The 21,923-nt window shown below is 42.3% G+C and overlaps 1 protein-coding gene across 2 annotated transcripts in view; it reads left to right on the forward strand.

Moving 5' to 3' along the window:
• The window catches only part of LOC145985297 (deubiquitinase otu-like), a 72,469-nt gene that overhangs the window by 41,703 nt on the left and 8,843 nt on the right, over window positions 1-21,923 (forward strand). For both annotated transcript variants that reach the window (XM_083119140.1, XM_083119141.1), the window contains exons 11-12: window positions 6,427-6,517; window positions 12,321-12,714. In XM_083119140.1, the coding sequence (XP_082975266.1) occupies window positions 6,427-6,517; window positions 12,321-12,714 (485 nt within the window). The remainder of the gene's footprint in view (window positions 1-6,426; window positions 6,518-12,320; window positions 12,715-21,923) is intronic.

The raw sequence follows: 21,923 nt of genomic DNA on the forward strand, positions 1-21,923 counted from the left end.
TTGCACATATTCTAGCCCAAAAACCATTTGTGTTGCAATTATTTCCATGTTAGGCATTTTTTTCCATTTGTTTCCTCTACTTGGACATATGATCACAACAAAGTAGGAATACAAGAATGCAATCCCAAAAATGTCATACAGAAGGCAAGACAGGTACATCCCTTGAAATCACAATGCCTTACATTACCTTCAATTTCCTGATGTGAACAGTGTTGAACTTTGTGGATTTTTATAGAAACTTTTTATCAGTATCCACGGAATGGAAATTTCCCCTTTGAACATTATATTTGAATGTTTTATTTAACTAAGATCTTCATAAAATTTGTTGATCTTCATAGTGGGTTCTAATGTGATTACTTAATTAATCACATTATATTAAAACTTGTCTAAACCTGGAAAACAGGGAAATGTCAGAAAATTTGGCTTGTCAGGGAAGTGTCGTGGAATTTTGCAGATCGTCTGGAATTTGCATGCATTTTGGAGTCTGCAAGAGAAAAAGTTGCAAAATGAACAAGCAGTTCACTTCCACTTCTGGATTCGGTTCTTATGATTCTCAGTCTTGTGCAAAATTATGGTTCCTTCAGATTTCTGTAATAAATGTTCACTTTTATAATAGTAGATATTAGAAAGAATATCAAAGTAAAACTTGTAGTCCAGATATCTGATTGATAACTAAAGTACATTGACAATATGATCATAATTATCGGATAGGTTGGTGAAGATGATCTTGGTCTTGTTGGCATTTCCTGTAGAATTCCTGGATGCAACAAAAATTTCTCCAGATGCTGTGCACTTATACGAGGGCAAATCAAAGTCTTTGCTCCTAACTATTTATTGTCAGATTACAAACCATAAAAGAAAAACAAGATATACACAATCTTCTACGTACTTTTTGCTGTTTCCACATAATCACCACACTTGCTGAGACACTGTCCCACCGTACCCTAAGTTTTGCAATGTCCATTGCATAGAAAGTAGCTGGCTGATCATGGAACCAGTGAAAAACAACGTTCTGCACTTCGGTGTCATTTGTGAACCTCTGTCCTGCCAGGAACTTCTTCTATGGACTAAAAATATGGTAATCACTGGGGGCTAGGTCTGGGCTGTATGGAGGATGCTCCATAATCTCCCACCCCCATGACTGAAGTTTGGCGATTGTTTTTTTCGCCAAGTGTGGTTTCGCATTGTCATGGATGAAGACCACATTTCCTATAGAATTCCTGGATGCAACAAAAATTTCTCCAGATGCTGTGCACTTATACGAGGTCAAATCAAAAAGTCTTTGCTCCTAACTATTTATTTTCAGATTACAAACTATAAAAGAAAAACAAGATATACACAATCTTCTACGTACTTTTTGCTATTTTTCCACATAATCACCACACCTGCTGAGGCACTTGTCCCACCGTACCACAAGTTTCGCAATGCCCGTTGCATAGAAAGTAGCTGGCTGATCACGAAACCAGCGACGAACAACGTTCTGCACTTCGGTGGCATTCGTGAACCTCTGTCCTGCCAGGAACTTCTTCTATGGACCAAAAATATGGTAATCACTGTGGGCTAGGTCTGAGCTGTATGGGGAATGCTCCATAATCTCCCACCCCCATGACTGAAGTTTGGCGATTGTTTTTTTCGCCACGTGTGGTTTCGCATCGTCATGGAGGAAGACCACATTACTCACTTCACGAATACCCTGATGCTTTTTCTTAATGGCTGCTCGCAGATGAGAGAGTATGGGACAGTAGCTTGTCCCCATACAATGGCTCCATTTCCCTGTAGATATCTGTGGCTTTTTGTCCTTTGCACCATAAAAAACGAATAACACTTCACTGCTCATATGTCGTGGACTTCCTGAGCACTCCAGCCATCTTTGCCAATTGATAACAGCACCGTGCCATGGAAGAAATCTGAAGTTACAATAGGGCTGTTCCAAAAAAGCCTACTGCATCGCTCGTATATCTCGCTTTTGTAATAACACTTATAACAAGCTAGAAAAAAATTAGGCGCAAAGACTTTTCGATTTGCCCTCGTAAATGTAAGCAAAATAGCAGCATTTTCTACAAATCTGCCAGAAAATCAAAAATTGGGTATGGTTTATTAACTTTTTCTGTTGTTTTTATATTGTGGAAATTTGTTATTGTGAAATAATATACCTCTGTTACCTTAGCCTGATGGTTAGATGCACTTGATTGTAGCACCCAATACATTTGATGCCGATTGTAATTTTACATTTTACTCTGAATTTTCATGTTTTCTTGTATGTGTAGAATTAAATTTGCTTAAAAAAGTTGCGACAGTGAATATTCATAATAATTAACAGATTATATATTTAATTGAGAAATACAAGGTTCAAAAGAAAAAAATCATGATGATAAACATGTCTGGAAAAATTTCATTTTTGGACTGGAAAAGCTGGAAAGTCAAGAAATTTCTTTTAAAAAAAATCATAGCAACCCTGCTAAAGGAAAATATATTCAAATAATGTACATCCATAAATTTTGAATCCAGACAGTCCACGGAGGAGAAAATCTACATAATCGGTGTAAAATTCCGAAAAGAGGAAGAATTATTTCTGGAAGAAATAAAGGTGATGAATCTTGTAACCAATGACTAAATTAATTCCTGCTGAAAGAAGATGTCTAAATATTTTTAAAACATATTTTATGGCAAGGTTTCTACCCCTTTTTTTTTTAGAATGACCCTTATACACAATATTTTGACAGGGTCAGTCATCATTGGCTGAAGAAAATCCAAGACTGGCCAGAGAGATTAATGTAGAATATTTTTTTGTGTGCATATTTGTTTGTGCTCCATCCAATTATAACTTCCCTAGTTGAAACATTTATTGCATGTAAAATAGTGAGCCACAACCACATACGAAACAAAATAAGTGTTATTAAAGTAGGGATAGAGCGATATGATTTTTTGCCAATACCAATGAAGTACCAATATAAAATTTAACAAGCTGGAGCTGTGTCAATACCGATGTAGATGCATCAACATATGCCTATACTTTCCTGGTGTTTTTGTCCTTCACAAGGTCTGTAAAAATGCCTTTTGGAGTATAATTACAGTCAACTCTCGATTCAACGACCTTTCACAGTTCCCGGGAAAAGGGTTGTTATTTCGAAGGGGTCGTTATTGGAATTTGCACCAATTTTCAGCTTAAAGGGAGCTCAAACAGACACAAAGATGCCTAGGAGATGGTAACACCATTTATCCTGGTAGTTATACAACCTGTTATGCACAGGATGCATGTTGTGAGAAGGAAAATAGAACATGAAAAGTTTTCACAAAAGAGAATTTAAAATAATGTTACTTTGTTTCAATTGTGCACAGTCGTTGCTTTTCCAGGAAATTCTTACAATTCTAGTTCATGAGAAACCCGTTTGCACTGAGACCAATGGAAAGGAAAACAATCTCTTGCTTATTGCAAGCGAAACTCGAAGAATCTTGACACCAGTCAGACTGGTGCCAGCAAAAGTCTGGAGATAATCGGGCAGAATGAATGTTGGATTTTATACGGGTTTGCTGGAGCATCGTCTGTTACAAGATTAACTGGTAAGATTAGATCTCTCGGGAGAAACAACACAACCTCTCTAGGTACCAGACAAAAAGAAATAAAGTCAGGGCTGTAATTTTCGTTCTGGTTCGGCTGTGTACAATACATCGTAAAAAAAAAAAAAGTCACTTTTCTTTGCTTCAACCAACTTCATTCGCCCTCTTTCTCCATTCAAGAGAGCAGTCCAAACTCCTTCCTTGACTTGCATTGTAATCCATGAAAAAGGAAATGCGCAACTTGCAATGTGTTTTCACCCAATGCATATTCTAGGACATGTCATTAAACAGCGTGGCAGTCGATAATCATTCGGGTTTGGAATTGAATTTCACTTTAAACTGTATATTTAGTCCCGATTAGCCCATCAGCATAAAATGAACTGAAAACAAGCTTTATGAAACTGCGCATTTTCACATATCAAAATGGTATTATTTACTCTCACGTTAATGGACAATTTAATGTTGGATTTAGGAGTATTCTCGATGTCAAACCCCACCCCTCCAAACGTTTTCCCCTTGAATAATGTCTTTTTAATCGGTCTCAGCGACCATTCCTACATTGAACACTCTTTTTTTTTTTCTCCACATGAATGGTTCTGAAGAAAAGCGGATGCAAATTAAATTTACAGATTTGCTTATCAGAAGGTGCAGAACATGAAGTTATTTTAACTCTTGTTTTCCTTTCTGGAGATCGAATTAGGTTATCGTCAAATCAAAACAGCTTTGCAAGATTCAAAACAATAACTTTTTCCTTCGCGCTGGATAAGTCATCGCTGTTATCGGCAAGCAAGAGCTTTGCAGACGCTAGACAAAACACTGGCGCCAGCTGCATCGTAAAAACAAGGAGACCGACTGGATGTTCGAGCAGGTGGCGGAAGAGAAAGATCCCAGCATTTTAGAGATAACGCAACTGTTGAAGAGGGAACTTTTAACAGCAGTGTAAAGAAGAAAGAAATGACCCTTGCTTTACGTTTTACCATGCAACAGACAATAATACGGGCAATATTTCCTATGCAGACAACAGCATTAAAAAAAAACCAAAAAAAAAAAACCTGAATTCTGCAATTATCAACATTGCCATGCACACCAGTGGCGGAGAATGAGCTGGGGAAAGGGGGGAGGGTCACTTTTTTTTTTACTTGTTCTATGGTTTTTGTTCGTTTTCAAGAATATCCAGAACTGGTTGCCCCATTTTAGACGTCAAAGGAAAGGAAGAGGGGTGGATCCTTTTCCACTCTCGCCTGTAATCAGCCTGCATCAACAAGAAAATCGTGGCTGAAACAATCTGCATCGCATACCCCCCCCCCCCTCCCCCTACGTTTGCTGATAGGAAAAGAGGGAGAAGTCAGTAAGCCAACGGAACACTTTTGGCAGATATTACGACATCGACACAATTAGGAAAACGTATGAAGTGGGAAACGGGAGTTATGATGCATGTAAGATCGAAGTAAACTTTTGTGGAAACCTGGATGACAATGCATTAAGCGGGTTGACGATCTTTAGTTCACCTATGTGGTTTTGATTATCTAACAGTTTCGCATTTTTATGAAGTGTTGCAGGGAACAAAGAACACGTTTTGAATGAAAGCGGTTACCGGAAGTTGTTGGCTACAAGGCCGAGAGTTGCTAACTCACGGGAACCTGCTGAACTCTAGGTCAGAGCTGGGCAGATGGGCCAGACTTCCAGGCGCCTCACATCTGTATTTTCGAACATTCCTGCGATCTTATCTCTCAAGGTGGTGTATTTATAGATGAAAGAGCTTGACCTGCCATACACATTGGCAAAGACTGCAAGCCCAGCAGTCATTTCGGGCTTCTCCCCCCCCCTCCCTGAGTTTTCAGCAGCTCTTAGGACAAGGTAACAAGTCAAGTCGATTTAAAATAACATCCAAGCACATTCCATCTCTTCTGGCATATCCAAGAGCAAGCGTGGCAAAACAAGCCTGGTGCATTGGGTAGCGGCCGTCGGGTGCGGGGTAACATTGGTGCGCTTGAGGGAGGGGAGGGCAAAGGTCAAGTGCAATTGGATATCACTCAAGCATGGTGTGGTGGTGTCTATTTTTAGTTCAGACCCAATTGTGAGAGGTAGAGCGCTCGTAAAAGGAATGAATGGAGGAAAAAACAACGCATTTTTCGGCTGATTTCCTTCAATTTTTCAACTTTTTTCCCCAAATTTTTCTAAATTTTCACGTTTCACGGGAAAAGGGTCGTTACTTCGAGAGGGTCGTTACTTCGAGAGGGTTGTTATACCCGGGGTCGTAGAATCGAGAGTTGACTGTATTTTGGAAATTATGTAAAGTTTTTAATTTATTTTTCACCAGCATTGTGCTTTTTGTGTTTCCAAACCAGTTACTGCTGGTAATTTTCAAATATTTTAAAGGAAGTTAATGCATAATAAAGGTGTTCTAGACAAGTTTTTGTTTATATTTGAATATCCTTTATATTTTGCAGTATTTAAGAAAGAAGAAAGGGTAAATGCATTTTTGAATGTAAGTCCATTTGACAAGGCTGCCCTGAGGATTTTTCTCAGGGAGAGAGGGTTCAGCAGTGGTCAAAGTAGGGGGAACATGGGGTGATGCCATCCCCACAGTTAGGATAATTCTCATAAAACATCCACCACTAGGATAATTTGCATAGGCACTGCATTTCTCCTTGTTGATCTGGGCAAGCATCCCATCACCCTCCCCTAAACTGGTTTATCCAGATATCTCAGTCTTTGCCATATGATATGGCTTGACTTAGAAAGCAATATTTCACCCTCATGCTTCAGTTGAATAAAACTCTATTGAAAAAAATATCAACAATGAGAACTGATCAATATGCTAACATAATAGGTAGTTGCAAAACATTCATATTTCTCGTTTTACAGATTTTACAGAGAGAGGTCTGACAATCAGCAGATTCAGATGACTCTGCAGAACATGAATTCAGTGGATGTCAATACATGCCAAACCTTTACTGTAAGTACAGTGTCTTTGTGTTAGTTTTTGTATGTTGGCATTTTTCATGTCCAGGAGGGGTGGGACATGACTCTTAGCGGAGGTGAAATTTATAAAATCCCCCTATAGCCACCACAATAGACCAAAGTAGACTGAAAGGGGGGGGAGTAGTAATAACAGTGTATAAGAAAAACAGTGCACCCATCTTGCGGAATAGATTTCTGCAAAATTTGTTCTAGGATTCATTGGCTGGATGCACTAGAACAAAAGACCACACTTGGAGTAATCCCAATCCACAAATTTTGAGAAAAAATGGAAAATGTGCAACTAATTTTTAAAAATAGTAATTTTTAGGTAATGAAAGTTGGAGGTCTCTCCCTTTGAACCCCTAATAGTTGAATGTTGGGAACAATATTTTTCCCTTTCACTCTTGTCATTATTACACGCCAACCTCCATGGTGCAGTGGTTAGCACAGCATGCTGCAACACCAAGGTTCCCAGGTTTGAACCTGGCCTGGGCATGGGTGTTCCATCATATCATCAGTCATTATTATTATTACACATAAAAATAAAACATATCAGCAAGAAACATTGGTTGAAATAATACCCCATTCATATGTTACATTTTACATTACATTGCATAATTTTTCTTAAAAAAAAAAATTGATAATTTCCAAGTGCGTGTTAAGAATAGTAACAGCACATACAGGGTGATTCATAATTTGATTTCAGAATTGATGGTACGTATCAAACTTGGGAGATTCTTTATGTACTGATATGCACCTTTTGCTGTATGTGTTAATAGTTCTTGTACTATAAATGTTCAATACATTCTGTATATTGTGTTGTCATTCTAGTTTGTTACGCCTACATCTTCAAATATATGAAAATTGGTGTGTGTGTGTGTGTGTGTGTGTGTGTGTGTGTGTGTGTGTGTGTGTGTGTGTGTGTGTGTGTGTGTGTGTGTGTGTGTGTGTTTGTGTGTGTGTTTGTTTTGTTTTGTTTGTTTGTTTGTTTGTTTGTTTGTTCCGGCATAACTCTCGAATGCCTGGAGTGATTACAACCAAACTTGGAACACATACGACTTGCAACCTGGAAAGAAATACTGTGGGGGTATGGCACCCCTGAGGGTGGGAGGGGATGACATGTAAAAATAATGGAAAAACGACCCTTATTAGTGTGGAATCCATAGTTTTCGGGGTCTCTAGGATGAATAGTGACACTCCCAATGCCGTTCAACTCCAAGACGCCCATGGCACCCCTAGGGGTGTGGGTGGGAAAGGGGTGACATGTAAAAATTATCGAAAACTACCAATATTAGTGTGGAATCCACAGTTTTCGGGTTCGTTAAGATGAATAGTGACACTACCAATGCCGTTCAACTTCCAAGACACCTCTGGTACCCCTAGGGGAGGGGGTGAGGTGTAAAAATAATCTAAAACGACCGATATTAGTGTGGAATCTATAGTTTTCGGGGTCTCTAAATGAATAGTGACACTCCCAATGCCGTTCAACTCTTAAGACACCACTGGCACCCCTAAGGGTGGGGATGAGAAGGAGGTGATAAAAATAATCACAAAGGACTGATATTAGTGTGGAATCCATAGTTTTCGGGGTTGTTAAGATGAATAGTGACACTACCAATGCCGTTCAACTTCAGGACACCTCTGGTACCCCTAGGGGTGGGGTGGGAAGGGGGTGACGTAAAAATTATCGAAAACGACCGATGTTAGTGTGGAATCCATAGTTTTCGGGGTGGTTAAGATGAAAAGTGACACTACCAATGCCGTTCAACTTCAGGACACTTCTGGTACCCCTAGGGGTGGGGGTTGGAAGGGGGTGCCATATAAAAATAATCGAAAATGTCCGACATTAGTGTGGAATCCATAGTTTTCGTGGTCTCTAAGATGAATTATGACACTCCCAATCCCGTTCAACTCCAAGGAACCTCTGCCACCCCTAGAGGTGGGGGTGGGAAGGGGGTGACATGTAAGACGACCGATATTATAGATCCACCAAGCTTTCTGAAACCTCGGAAAATATGCGAACTAACCGGCCTCCCCCACCCCCTTCTTTCACCCCCGGTGTTTGCTCTGGCGCTGGTCGGCCAAGGACCTTCCCACTTCCGACGACACAGTGTTGCTAATTTTACTCTCTTCAAGAATTCGAGGAGTGTTGTTGATGGGCGTAGACGTGTTTTTTGAGTAAGTGTAAAATGTCGAAAGTTGTGCACAGCATTGAGCGAAATTTGCTACTACGAATCATCGAGAAGTGTGAGGAAGAGAAAAGAGACGGGTGGAATTATCCTCGCAATGAACCCCTAAAGAGAGCAGTATATCTAACGGGACGGTCGGAGTCATTGCTTAAAAAACTGAAAAGAGAAAAAAGATTTACAAACCCCTAACCAGAAATTGTCAACTCCTGGTAAACGGAGACGTGCTCGACAGAATAAGATTGTCATTGACGACATGGATAAGTGTATACTGCGAAGGAAAATCCATGAAATGTACGTAGTGAAAAGAGAAGTTCCTACCTTATTGAAACTTTTAGCTATTGCTAAGGAAGAAATTAATTATCAGGGGGATGGGTGGGGGGGCGAGAAACATTACGGAAAATTATGAAACAAATAGGCTTTAAATTTAAAAAATGTAGAAACTCTCGCTTAGCTCTGGTTGAATGAAGCAACATTGTGGTTTGGAGAGCAAAATATCTTCGTGCGATCAACAGATTCCGCAACGAAGGGAGGCCTGTTGTTTACATTGATGAAACTTGGATTCATCCTAATTACAAAGTAAAAAAAGTGTTGGCAGAGTGAAGATGTGTCAGATGTCTTCACAAACGACAGTCCGGGGCAGAGACTTATCATAAGTCACTAGTGTTGCCCACGAGACGAGACTTTGGCCTGTCTCGTCTCGTGGAAATACTGTGAAATGCTGTCTCGTCTCGAAAATATTCGTTTGTCTCGGGACACATGATCAATCTCGTCTCGTCTCGAATTTTTAAAAGCCTGTCCCGTCTCGTCCCGTGGGCAACACTATAAGTCACGCCGGGGGTTCCATGGGGTTTATTCCAAACGCACTTAATATATTTCAAGCCAAAACAACTTCTGGCGATTACCATAACGAAATGAATTCCGAGAACTTCGAGAAGTGGTTGGAACAGAAACTTATTCCGAATCTCCCACATAGATCTGTCATTGTTATGGATAATGCTTCCTACCACTCAATTCAAACCAATAAAGCCCCGAACACAAAAAGTAAGAAACTAGAGATTCAAGAATGACTAATAAAAAATAACATAACTTTCGATATCGAACAAACAAAGCCAGAATTGTTGCTGAAAGTAAAAAAATAACCTTCCCGATCCGGTATATCGAGCTGATACAATTTTGAAAACCCACGGCCACCTGTCCTTCGACTTCCACCGTATCACTGCAACTTGAACCCGATCGAGTACATATGGAGCACCATAAAGCGTAGAGTTGCCTTACGAAACGTAAGTTCAAATTTCAGAGAAATAAGTGCTCTTACCGAAAGTGCAATTGACAGTGTCACAGTGCAGGAATGGGAATGTGTGTGCCAACATGCCATCCGTTTGGAAAAAGAATATCAGAGGAATGGTGGAATTCTGGAAGATGATGTTCAAACGTTGATTATAAACCTGGAATCGGGTTCCGAAAGTAGCGATGTAAATAGCGACAGTGACAGCGAAAGTTCGAATTCGGACCTCTCCGGCATAGACACCTTATAATCTGCCTCCAGGCCACCGGAGGCAAGAACCCAAAAGTAAGTTGCTTTTTTTTTAAAAAATATATATAGTTTACATAATTTAGAATATTAATCTTATGTGTTTAAATTGTTGATATCCTTCTGCGATACAGCTGGCATTTTTAACTTTGTGTCCCCCTCCCTCCTCTCATGCTATGTTATTTGAATTACCACATCTAGAAACGAAACTTAACATTCGACCTGCATATTTGTTTACTTACAAACCTTTCAAGGCACACGCCCACTTCTAGATTTGGCAACACAGAGGGAAAAACACGTGTTTCTGCCATCCCTTCCCTTGCCCCAGAGTTCCCGAGCTCCCCTCCTAAACATTCGACACTAGCGCCACTTGTTTCTAGCCAGGGTTTCAAATAAGTTGGTGGATCTATAGTGTGGAATTCATAGTTTTCGGGGTCGCTAAGATTAATAGTGACACTCCCAATGCCCTTCAACTCCAAGTTTATTTTACACTATAGTTAGAATTCATTATTTTCCTGTCTAATAGAAGACTGGGATAAATAAATACCCGGGCAACGCCGGGCAATCAGCTAGTATGTGTATAAATGAACAGAAGTGAAATACAGAAGGTTGATCCGTCTATATGTGTCCGATTTTGACGTCTCACCTACTTTATGAAAAACCACCTGACCACCAGCGATTGCCCTCGATGTGAGCACCATGGGTCCTGGCAATAGCCCTCACCGTAACTTCCATTGTATGAGGCTCTGTTGAAGTACAGGAACAGGAATCTCGAGCCACTCCTTTTGGCAGGCTTTCCAGAGGCCACGAACAGTGGTGACACGACGAGATGCAAGTGCTCTTTTCAATAGGCCAAACCCGCAAAAATCCATTGGACTTGCATCAGGTGAATTCACTGGTATGTCCTGGAAGGGAATAGCTTGGATGTCTGTGTCTGCCGCCAATTGTTGCAGAAATCTCTGTGTAGAATGAGATGTATGATGAGGCCTTATCCATATGCATGCTGACTTGATTTATTGCATTCCAATACAAACGGAGCAGACCATCTGTATAAATTGGTGTGAGGATATGTTTCTGATAAAATGAGGAGTTGATTTTGCAGTTTTTAGGCACCAGCTGAATCGTTAACTTGCTGTCATAGCAGTATCCTGCGACAACCAGAAATCCCTTCACGAAACTTGCTTTGCACCGACGGATGTAGTCAGGACGGGTTTTTGCATCTCGTGGGGGTGTACGTTACAGCTCGAATTTTGCCACAACCGAATAGATAAATCCATGCTTCATCGAGTGTGGCAACAAACTTCCACTTTTCCCCGGATAGATGGCGTTCGTAGAGGCACCTGCAGTGAGTCTTTCTCTCCCGCCGCAGTGAGGAAGTGCCCACGATTTTTAAACACCATCCGGAGCTTTAATTTGTCACGTAGGTTGCAGTTCACAGTTGACTATGTCAAGTGCACTCGTCTTGCCATCACACGTTGCATAGGAGTGTTTTCCTGTAAGGCCATTCGGCACAACTTCCGAGCTACAGGAGGAGTCACCACAGTACACGGTCGCTTTCTACTCCCCTTTGCAGGTGAACGAAGTGCTGGAAGGTCGTGGTGTTTATGTCGATTAATTATGTTCTTGATTGTCGTTAACCCCAATGCACATCCATTTTCCCAGCACTGTTTTTGAATCTGTGTCACGGAAAACTTGGGGTGGAAAAGTGCTACGACGTAGCATTCCCAAAATCGGTTCACCTTGGGAGCCATGATGCACACACCACACACACATGAACTTGGCACGATACTAGAGGCCTTTGGCTTTCTCCTGCTGTTTGAATCATTCAGATCAGGCGATTCTGTGAGCAGGGGTGAAGGTTTAAAATCTGACACATATTATAGACGGATCAACCTTCTGTATCATCTGTAAATTTTAAGAAAGGATGTGTTCATTGCTGCCACATGGTGCTGGTTTAAATTTAAACCAGCTGCCCCAAAGTGCATAATTTGGGTGGTTTCGTTTGAAACTAGACATCTCCTGAAATTTTAACCCAAGATATGCAAATTTACAGCTTTCTGGTATTTTTCTTCTTCCAGGATTTATCTTGTGAGGATCATCACTCCCCAACATCTGCCATGTCTGATAATTCCCAAGCCACAACGTGCACATTATCATCCTTATCTCCAAGCGATAACAGGTTTTCTACTTCGGAGACCACATCTCCGATGCACTCCTCTGCAAATGCAGCAGCGGCACTAGGAACCTTGGAACCTCCGCAAGCCCTCCAGCCAAGCAGTTCCATGACGCAGATGATGACATATCCAGCGTATTGCCAAAGTTCCGCTCCAGGACCAACAGCTGCTTGCAGTTACCCTTACATGATGTATGGCAGCAGTCCCACGTTTCCCCAACGGGACAGTGGTTCTTATGCTGTAAATTTGAATGTGCAGAGGTCTTTGGAACCCAGCGGAAGTGATCTTCCTTTTTCAGGTTAGTAGGAGTGAAATGTTAGAAGTGAAAAATTGCAACTTTTATTAATCCAAATCCTATTGAATGTATACATATTTATAAATGTCCTGAGGCAAATTTTTCAGTTTAGCTTATATTTTTATCAAGGAAGGAAAAGAAAGCTGAGTGGAAATTAAAACAGAATTTTCTCAATCTGTTTACTTTAAATACGGAGAAACTAGTACTCACTTTTATCCGCGAAGCTGTTTTTTCTTCTTTTTCGATTAATTTCAGTGGCCACTGCCACCATCCTCGTTGGAACTTGCTGCGCTGTTGCTTGGCGTGCGTCTTTTGTTCGTAGTTCTCTGGCCGCCGTTAGGTGCGCTGTGCGTCTTGGTGCGTCGTCTGCTATTTCCGGGTGATAACTGCTGCAGTAGTGGAATCCAAGTATGGTGCGCTTGCCCGCTATCGATGTTTAGTTCGTGCGGGAAGTGCATTATGGCGCGCGTTTCCTTGATTTTGGTGTCTATGAGCGTGTGGGCAGTGTGTTTGACTCGAACCTTTTGAATTTTATGGCTATTGTATTTGATATGTCTAGCAAGACCAGTAGTGGGTTGGGCTTTTTTCGCATCTGCTAGGTGCTGTTGGATTCTTTCATTGACAGATCTGATGGACCTGCCGATGTAATGAGCCTTGCATTCACACTCTGCATCATATACACCTGGGTTGTCAAGGGGGGAGAGGAAGTACCGTTTGTGCTTGTTCAGTTTGTCAGTTATTTTGGAGTTGGGTTTGTGCGCTACTTTGATGCCAAATGGGAGAAGGGCTTTGGCTATGCGGTTGGAAGTGGTGGGATGGTAGGGGAAGGCAAACCATTTATATTGGTCACTGGGGGTTGGTTGTGGCTGGGTTGCTTGTGGATGGGTTGATTGTGGTAGGTTAGGGTGTCTGACCTGTATTTCCGCCTTACTGCACCAAGTGGAGAGTTGTGATTCAGTGTAGCCATGTTTCAGGGCTATTTCTGTGATGGTGGCTATCTCCTCTCGTAGATCCTCTTCTTTGCCACAGTAGGAGAAGGCTCTTCGATAAAAGTTTAGCCACACATTGGCTTTTTGCTTAGGGGGATGGCTAGAGAGAGCATGTATGTACTGGTTGCCTGCATCCGGTTTTCTGTAGACGGTGGTTGTGAATTTGTTAAGTGCACGGCTGATGGTGATGTCCAGGAAGTTGATTTTACCAAGTTTTTCATGCTCTACGGTGAAGTTGAGCCTGGGGTGGATGCTATTTAGTTTGTCTACTAGGAGGTTGAGTTCTTCTGCCTTTTTATATACAACTATTGTGTCGTCCGCGTACCTTCCATATCGGATGTGTTGTAGTTCTGGAGTGTGGAGTATCTCTTTTTCAGCCAGGTGCATGACGATGTTGGCTAAAGGAGCTGATAGTGGGTTGCCCATCGCAAGGCCCTCGGATTGGTTGTAGAATTTATCTTCAAATTGAAAGTAATTGTGTTTTAGACAAACTTCCAATAGTCTGGTTATCTCTTGTACCTCTAGGGCCGGGATTCTGTTAGTTGTCAGCCATCTTTCCACCGAACGTAGTGCTAGGTCTATGGGGATTGAACTGTACATATCTACTATATCAATGCTGGCTAGTTTTGCACTGTCAGCTTGCACTATTGAAGTTACCAGATTTTTAGCATCGGCACTGTTGCGGAACACGTATGTAAGTTTGTGGTTGAAATGAGATATTTTGTTTTTTAGCCAGTTTGTTAGGTGAACTGTGGGGTAATTGAAGCCAGCTATTATAAGTCGCATGGGGATTCCAGGTTTATGAGTTTTAGGAATGCCATAGGCAATGGCAGGTGAAGGGTGGGGATTGAGGAGGAATTTGTGGTCTTGTTCACTAAGTATGGCACTAGATTTCACTGCATTTTTCACAATTCTATTGTACCTGTCTGTGGGGTCTTTTTTGATGACACTGTACGAGTCACTGTTTAGCTTGTCTATCACTTTCGTGGAGTAATCACCTTTGTGCATGATTACGAACTGGTTTGTTTTGTCAGACTTTAGACACCAAACATCATTGGTGTTCAGCCATTTGCCAAAATCGGAGAGGACAGAAGAGATTTCTTGGTGCACTGGATTAGGTTTCCTGGTTTCACTGTTGGTCATCACTTTTTGAAAAATTCCGGCTGCTGACGTTCTGATGTTTTCCGAATCTTGGGGTTTGGGAGCAAAACAAGCTGCTTTTTCTGCCGCACATATGAGGTCGAGGGTGGGTGGCTTACTGTTTTGTACATTAAACTTATCGCCGTAGGCAAGGAGTTCTTTGAATTTGTTGGGGATTGAGAGATTTGACAGATTTATTATGTTTTTTCCATGTCCGTCATCTGGGTTGATTGCATTTTCACTCGGCCACGTTCCTCCCAAGTGGTGAAGTTTGTTGCGTAAAGACCTAGTTTTTTGGTTTTCCAAGATTTGCAGCATGTATTCGATGTTATTCTTTGCATGCTCCCACTTAGCGGGTGGTAGCGTGGTTTCCAGTCTATTTCTTTGTCGTTCGCACGTGTGAGCCAGTCGGCGAATTTCTGCATGTTTGTCGGAAATAACGGCGGAAAGCGCACGTTTTTGTGAAATATGGATAACGTTCTTCATTCTGTAGCTGCTATTTTGCACTTTCCACTGGATGAACTTGGGAAAAACATCGCACCGCTTGCACGCTTTCAAGAAAATTACGTCTAAACGACGCACAAGTAACTTACGTTCGTTCCGTTCGTATTCCCGTAATTCCTTCACACGCGAAGGTTCTGTATTCATGATTGGGGAAAGAGAGACGCGGTAGTATATAAATACGGAGAAACTAGTACTCACTTTTATCCGCGAAGCTGTTTTTTCTTCTTTTTCGATTAATTTCAGTGGCCACTGCCACCATCCTCGTTGGAACTTGCTGCGCTGTTGCTTGGCGTGCGTCTTTTGTTCGTAGTTCTCTGGCCGCCGTTAGGTGCGCTGTGCGTCTTGGTGCGTCGTCTGCTATTTCCGGGCGATAACTGCTGCAGTAGTGGAATCCAAGTATGGTGCGCTTGCCCGCTATCGATGTTTAGTTCGTGCGGGAAGTGCATTATGGCGCGCGTTTCCTTGATTTTGGTGTCTATGAGCGTGTGGGCAGTGTGTTTGACTCGAACCTTTTGAATTTTATGGCTATTGTATTTGATATGTCTAGCAAGACCAGTAGTGGGTTGGGCTTTTTTCGCATCTGCTAGGTGCTGTTGGATTCTTTCATTGACAGATCTGATGGACCTGCCGATGTAATGAGCCTTGCATTCACACTCTGCATCATATACACCTGGGTTGTCAAGGGGGGAGAGGAAGTACCGTTTGTGCTTGTTCAGTTTGTCAGTTATTTTGGAGTTGGGTTTGTGCGCTACTTTGATGCCAAATGGGAGAAGGGCTTTGGCTATGCGGTTGGAAGTGGTGGGATGGTAGGGGAAGGCAAACCATTTATATTGGTCACTGGGGGTTGGTTGTGGCTGGGTTGCTTGTGGATGGGTTGATTGTGGTAGGTTAGGGTGTCTGACCTGTATTTCCGCCTTACTGCACCAAGTGGAGAGTTGTGATTCAGTGTAGCCATGTTTCAGGGCTATTTCTGTGATGGTGGCTATCTCCTCTCGTAGATCCTCTTCTTTGCCACAGTAGGAGAAGGCTCTTCGATAAAAGTTTAGCCACACATTGGCTTTTTGCTTAGGGGGATGGCTAGAGAGAGCATGTATGTACTGGTTGCCTGCATCCGGTTTTCTGTAGACGGTGGTTGTGAATTTGTTAAGTGCACGGCTGATGGTGATGTCCAGGAAGTTGATTTTACCAAGTTTTTCATGCTCTACGGTGAAGTTGAGCCTGGGGTGGATGCTATTTAGTTTGTCTACTAGGAGGTTGAGTTCTTCTGCCTTTTTATATACAACTATTGTGTCGTCCGCGTACCTTCCATATCGGATGTGTTGTAGTTCTGGAGTGTGGAGTATCTCTTTTTCAGCCAGGTGCATGACGATGTTGGCTAAAGGAGCTGATAGTGGGTTGCCCATCGCAAGGCCCTCGGATTGGTTGTAGAATTTATCTTCAAATTGAAAGTAATTGTGTTTTAGACAAACTTCCAATAGTCTGGTTATCTCTTGTACCTCTAGGGCCGGGATTCTGTTAGTTGTCAGCCATCTTTCCACCGAACGTAGTGCTAGGTCTATGGGGATTGAACTGTACATATCTACTATATCAATGCTGGCTAGTTTTGCACTGTCAGCTTGCACTATTGAAGTTACCAGATTTTTAGCATCGGCACTGTTGCGGAACACGTATGTAAGTTTGTGGTTGAAATGAGATATTTTGTTTTTTAGCCAGTTTGTTAGGTGAACTGTGGGGTAATTGAAGCCAGCTATTATAAGTCGCATGGGGATTCCAGGTTTATGAGTTTTAGGAATGCCATAGGCAATGGCAGGTGAAGGGTGGGGATTGAGGAGGAATTTGTGGTCTTGTTCACTAAGTATGGCACTAGATTTCACTGCATTTTTCACAATTCTATTGTACCTGTCTGTGGGGTCTTTTTTGATGACACTGTACGAGTCACTGTTTAGCTTGTCTATCACTTTCGTGGAGTAATCACCTTTGTGCATGATTACGAACTGGTTTGTTTTGTCAGACTTTAGACACCAAACATCATTGGTGTTCAGCCATTTGCCAAAATCGGAGAGGACAGAAGAGATTTCTTGGTGCACTGGATTAGGTTTCCTGGTTTCACTGTTGGTCATCACTTTTTGAAAAATTCCGGCTGCTGACGTTCTGATGTTTTCCGAATCTTGGGGTTTGGGAGCAAAACAAGCTGCTTTTTCTGCCGCACATATGAGGTCGAGGGTGGGTGGCTTACTGTTTTGTACATTAAACTTATCGCCGTAGGCAAGGAGTTCTTTGAATTTGTTGGGGATTGAGAGATTTGACAGATTTATTATGTTTTTTCCATGTCCGTCATCTGGGTTGATTGCATTTTCACTCGGCCACGTTCCTCCCAAGTGGTGAAGTTTGTTGCGTAAAGACCTAGTTTTTTGGTTTTCCAAGATTTGCAGCATGTATTCGATGTTATTCTTTGCATGCTCCCACTTAGCGGGTGGTAGCGTGGTTTCCAGTCTATTTCTTTGTCGTTCGCACGTGTGAGCCAGTCGGCGAATTTCTGCATGTTTGTCGGAAATAACGGCGGAAAGCGCACGTTTTTGTGAAATATGGATAACGTTCTTCATTCTGTAGCTGCTATTTTGCACTTTCCACTGGATGAACTTGGGAAAAACATCGCACCGCTTGCACGCTTTCAAGAAAATTACGTCTAAACGACGCACAAGTAACTTACGTTCGTTCCGTTCGTATTCCCGTAATTCCTTCACACGCGAAGGTTCTGTATTCATGATTGGGGAAAGAGAGACGCGGTAGTATATAAATACGGAGAAACTAGTACTCACTTTTATCCGCGAAGCTGTTTTTTCTTCTTTTTCGATTAATTTCAGTGGCCACTGCCACCATCCTCGTTGGAACTTGCTGCGCTGTTGCTTGGCGTGCGTCTTTTGTTCGTAGTTCTCTGGCCGCCGTTAGGTGCGCTGTGCGTCTTGGTGCGTCGTCTGCTATTTCCGGGCGATAACTGCTGCAGTAGTGGAATCCAAGTATGGTGCGCTTGCCCGCTATCGATGTTTAGTTCGTGCGGGAAGTGCATTATGGCGTGCGTTTCCTTGATTTTGGTGTCTATGAGCGTGTGGGCAGTGTGTTTGACTCGAACCTTTTGAATTTTATGGCTATTGTATTTGATATGTCTAGCAAGACCAGTAGTGGGTTGGGCTTTTTTCGCATCTGCTAGGTGCTGTTGGATTCTTTCATTGACAGATCTGATGGACCTGCCGATGTAATGAGCCTTGCATTCACACTCTGCATCATATACACCTGGGTTGTCAAGGGGGGAGAGGAAGTACCGTTTGTGCTTGTTCAGTTTGTCAGTTATTTTGGAGTTGGGTTTGTGCGCTACTTTGATGCCAAATGGGAGAAGGGCTTTGGCTATGCGGTTGGAAGTGGTGGGATGGTAGGGGAAGGCAAACCATTTATATTGGTCACTGGGGGTTGGTTGTGGCTGGGTTGCTTGTGGATGGGTTGATTGTGGTAGGTTAGGGTGTCTGACCTGTATTTCCGCCTTACTGCACCAAGTGGAGAGTTGTGATTCAGTGTAGCCATGTTTCAGGGCTATTTCTGTGATGGTGGCTATCTCCTCTCGTAGATCCTCTTCTTTGCCACAGTAGGAGAAGGCTCTTCGATAAAAGTTTAGCCACACATTGGCTTTTTGCTTAGGGGGATGGCTAGAGAGAGCATGTATGTACTGGTTGCCTGCATCCGGTTTTCTGTAGACGGTGGTTGTGAATTTGTTAAGTGCACGGCTGATGGTGATGTCCAGGAAGTTGATTTTACCAAGTTTTTCATGCTCTACGGTGAAGTTGAGCCTGGGGTGGATGCTATTTAGTTTGTCTACTAGGAGGTTGAGTTCTTCTGCCTTTTTATATACAACTATTGTGTCGTCCGCGTACCTTCCATATCGGATGTGTTGTAGTTCTGGAGTGTGGAGTATCTCTTTTTCAGCCAGGTGCATGACGATGTTGGCTAAAGGAGCTGATAGTGGGTTGCCCATCGCAAGGCCCTCGGATTGGTTGTAGAATTTATCTTCAAATTGAAAGTAATTGTGTTTTAGACAAACTTCCAATAGTCTGGTTATCTCTTGTACCTCTAGGGCCGGGATTCTGTTAGTTGTCAGCCATCTTTCCACCGAACGTAGTGCTAGGTCTATGGGGATTGAACTGTACATATCTACTATATCAATGCTGGCTAGTTTTGCACTGTCAGCTTGCACTATTGAAGTTACCAGATTTTTAGCATCGGCACTGTTGCGGAACACGTATGTAAGTTTGTGGTTGAAATGAGATTGGTCTTGCTAGACATATCAAATACAATAGCCATAAAATTCAAAAGGTTCGAGTCAAACACACTGCCCACACGCTCATAGACACCAAAATCAAGGAAACGCACGCCATAATGCACTTCCCGCACGAACTAAACATCGATAGCGGGCAAGCGCACCATACTTGGATTCCACTACTGCAGCAGTTATCGCCCGGAAATAGCAGACGACGCACCAAGACGCACAGCGCACCTAACGGCGGCCAGAGAACTACGAACAAAAGACGCACGCCAAGCAACAGCGCAGCAAGTTCCAACGAGGATGGTGGCAGTGGCCACTGAAATTAATCGAAAAAGAAGAAAAAACAGCTTCGCGGATAAAAGTGAGTACTAGTTTCTCCGTATTTATATACTACCGCGTCTCTCTTTCCCCAATCATGAACTGTTTACTTTGTTAGTGTCCTTTGCAGAACAATCTAACAGATGGAAGATTATTGCAAAATAAGATATCTTGAAGCTGATTAGGTAAATTTGAGTTGGAAATTTTTATACAATTATCAATTTTTTTGTAGATTAATATGTCCCGTAACATTTATGACTTGTTTGTAGATATACAGGTAATGGACAAAATAATATGAACACCAATGCAATTGCAGAAAACTTGTATTAGTAGGGGGTTGGGCCCCCCATTTGCCTGAATGACAGCTTGTATCCTACGTGGGATAGACAAATAAAGGTCCTGTACAGTGTGAACTGGAATACGTAGCCACTCCTCGCACAAAACAGTCTCAAGTTCCGAAAGTGTCATTGGAGGTGGAAACCGATTACGCACTTTGGCCTCAAAAATACCTCACAAAGGCTCAATGATGTTAAGATCGGGGGACTGTGGACACCAGATGAGATGTTCTACCTCATCACTGTGCTCATCAAACCATGCATCAACGCACCTAGCAGTGTGAATAGGGGCGTTATCATCTTGGAAGATGGGGCATGCATCGGGAAACAAAGTCTGAACCATGGGATGGAGGTGGTCACCCAGGATGGTGCAGTACTTCTCTGCGTTGATTCTCCCACGCAGGATGACAAGTGGGCCAACACCATTCCAAGATATAGCCCCTTAACCATCACAGACCCCCCACCATGTTTCACGGTAGGCACTAAGCAGTCGATATCAAATGCTTCAGCAGGAGTTCTCCACACATAAACACGTCCTGTGGTCTGAAATAATGTGAAAGACGATTCGTCTGACCATATCACATGTTCCCATTGCTGCTGTGTCCAATTCTTGTGCTCTTGGCACCACCTTCTTCGTGTCACTGCATTACGTGGAGTTACCAACGGTTTGGGGATGGCAACTCTGCCATGAATGTTCACAGAATGCAGCTCTCTTTGAATGGTTTTCGTTGATACAGGGTCCTGGAGGTGATTGTTCATCTCTGCGGTTATCTGGGACAGTGTTGTCTTGTGCTTTCGAGTCACTATTCGCTTCAACACACGTCGATCCCTGTTGGATAACTTTGTTTTTCGCCCACTATTCTCCTTTGCAGACGTTGTCTTTCCATGTTGTCTGTAGGCTGTCAGAACAGTTGACACTGTGCTCCGTGCTACACCAACAAGTGTAGCTGTTTTAGTCACAGATGCTCCAGCCAGGCGGGCTCCTATGATCATGCCTCTTTTGAAGTCTGAAAGGTCGGACATACCTGCATTTGACGGATAGCTGACTGCTCGCATGCAACTCTCTCACCAGCCTCTGATAGTCTGATATGTTTGCTTTCATCGCCACTAGATGGTTGAAATCTCTGCTGAGTGTTGTTCCTTTTCCACGACGGCGTATATAGGCCTTTGCAAACCAAGGTGTTCATATTATTTTGTCCATTACCTGTATTTCGAGTTTCTGGACCTGAAATATTTTAAATATATACTGTTTAATTGTATTGAATTAGAATTTTTGGTACATTGGAATCACACAGACCCTTTATATTGATAATATATATTTGTGTGTGGATGAGAAAACATCAGCTTGTACCCCTGAATTTTTGGAAAGTTCACCTTGAAAACCGGGAATTACATTCGAATTTTATCTTATTGGAATGAGAAAAGTAAAATTTATAAAGTGGAAGTGAAATCGAGATTCAACTGTAATCTCAAGAACTGTTTTTAGTGTGTAGTTTCTTGTTCACTTGGATTCAACCTCCAGTATTGAGTAAAGAGATGGTCAAGCACTGTGTTGCTTTTCTTGGTGACATTTCAGCACTTCAGTGCTTTTCTAGTCAAGTTCTGATATTTAGG

The sequence above is a fragment of the Lepisma saccharinum genome, chromosome 3 (assembly GCF_977018435.1).
Source record: "Lepisma saccharinum chromosome 3, izLepSacc3.1, whole genome shotgun sequence".
In the NCBI taxonomy this organism is placed as follows: Eukaryota; Metazoa; Arthropoda; class Insecta; order Zygentoma; family Lepismatidae; genus Lepisma; species Lepisma saccharinum.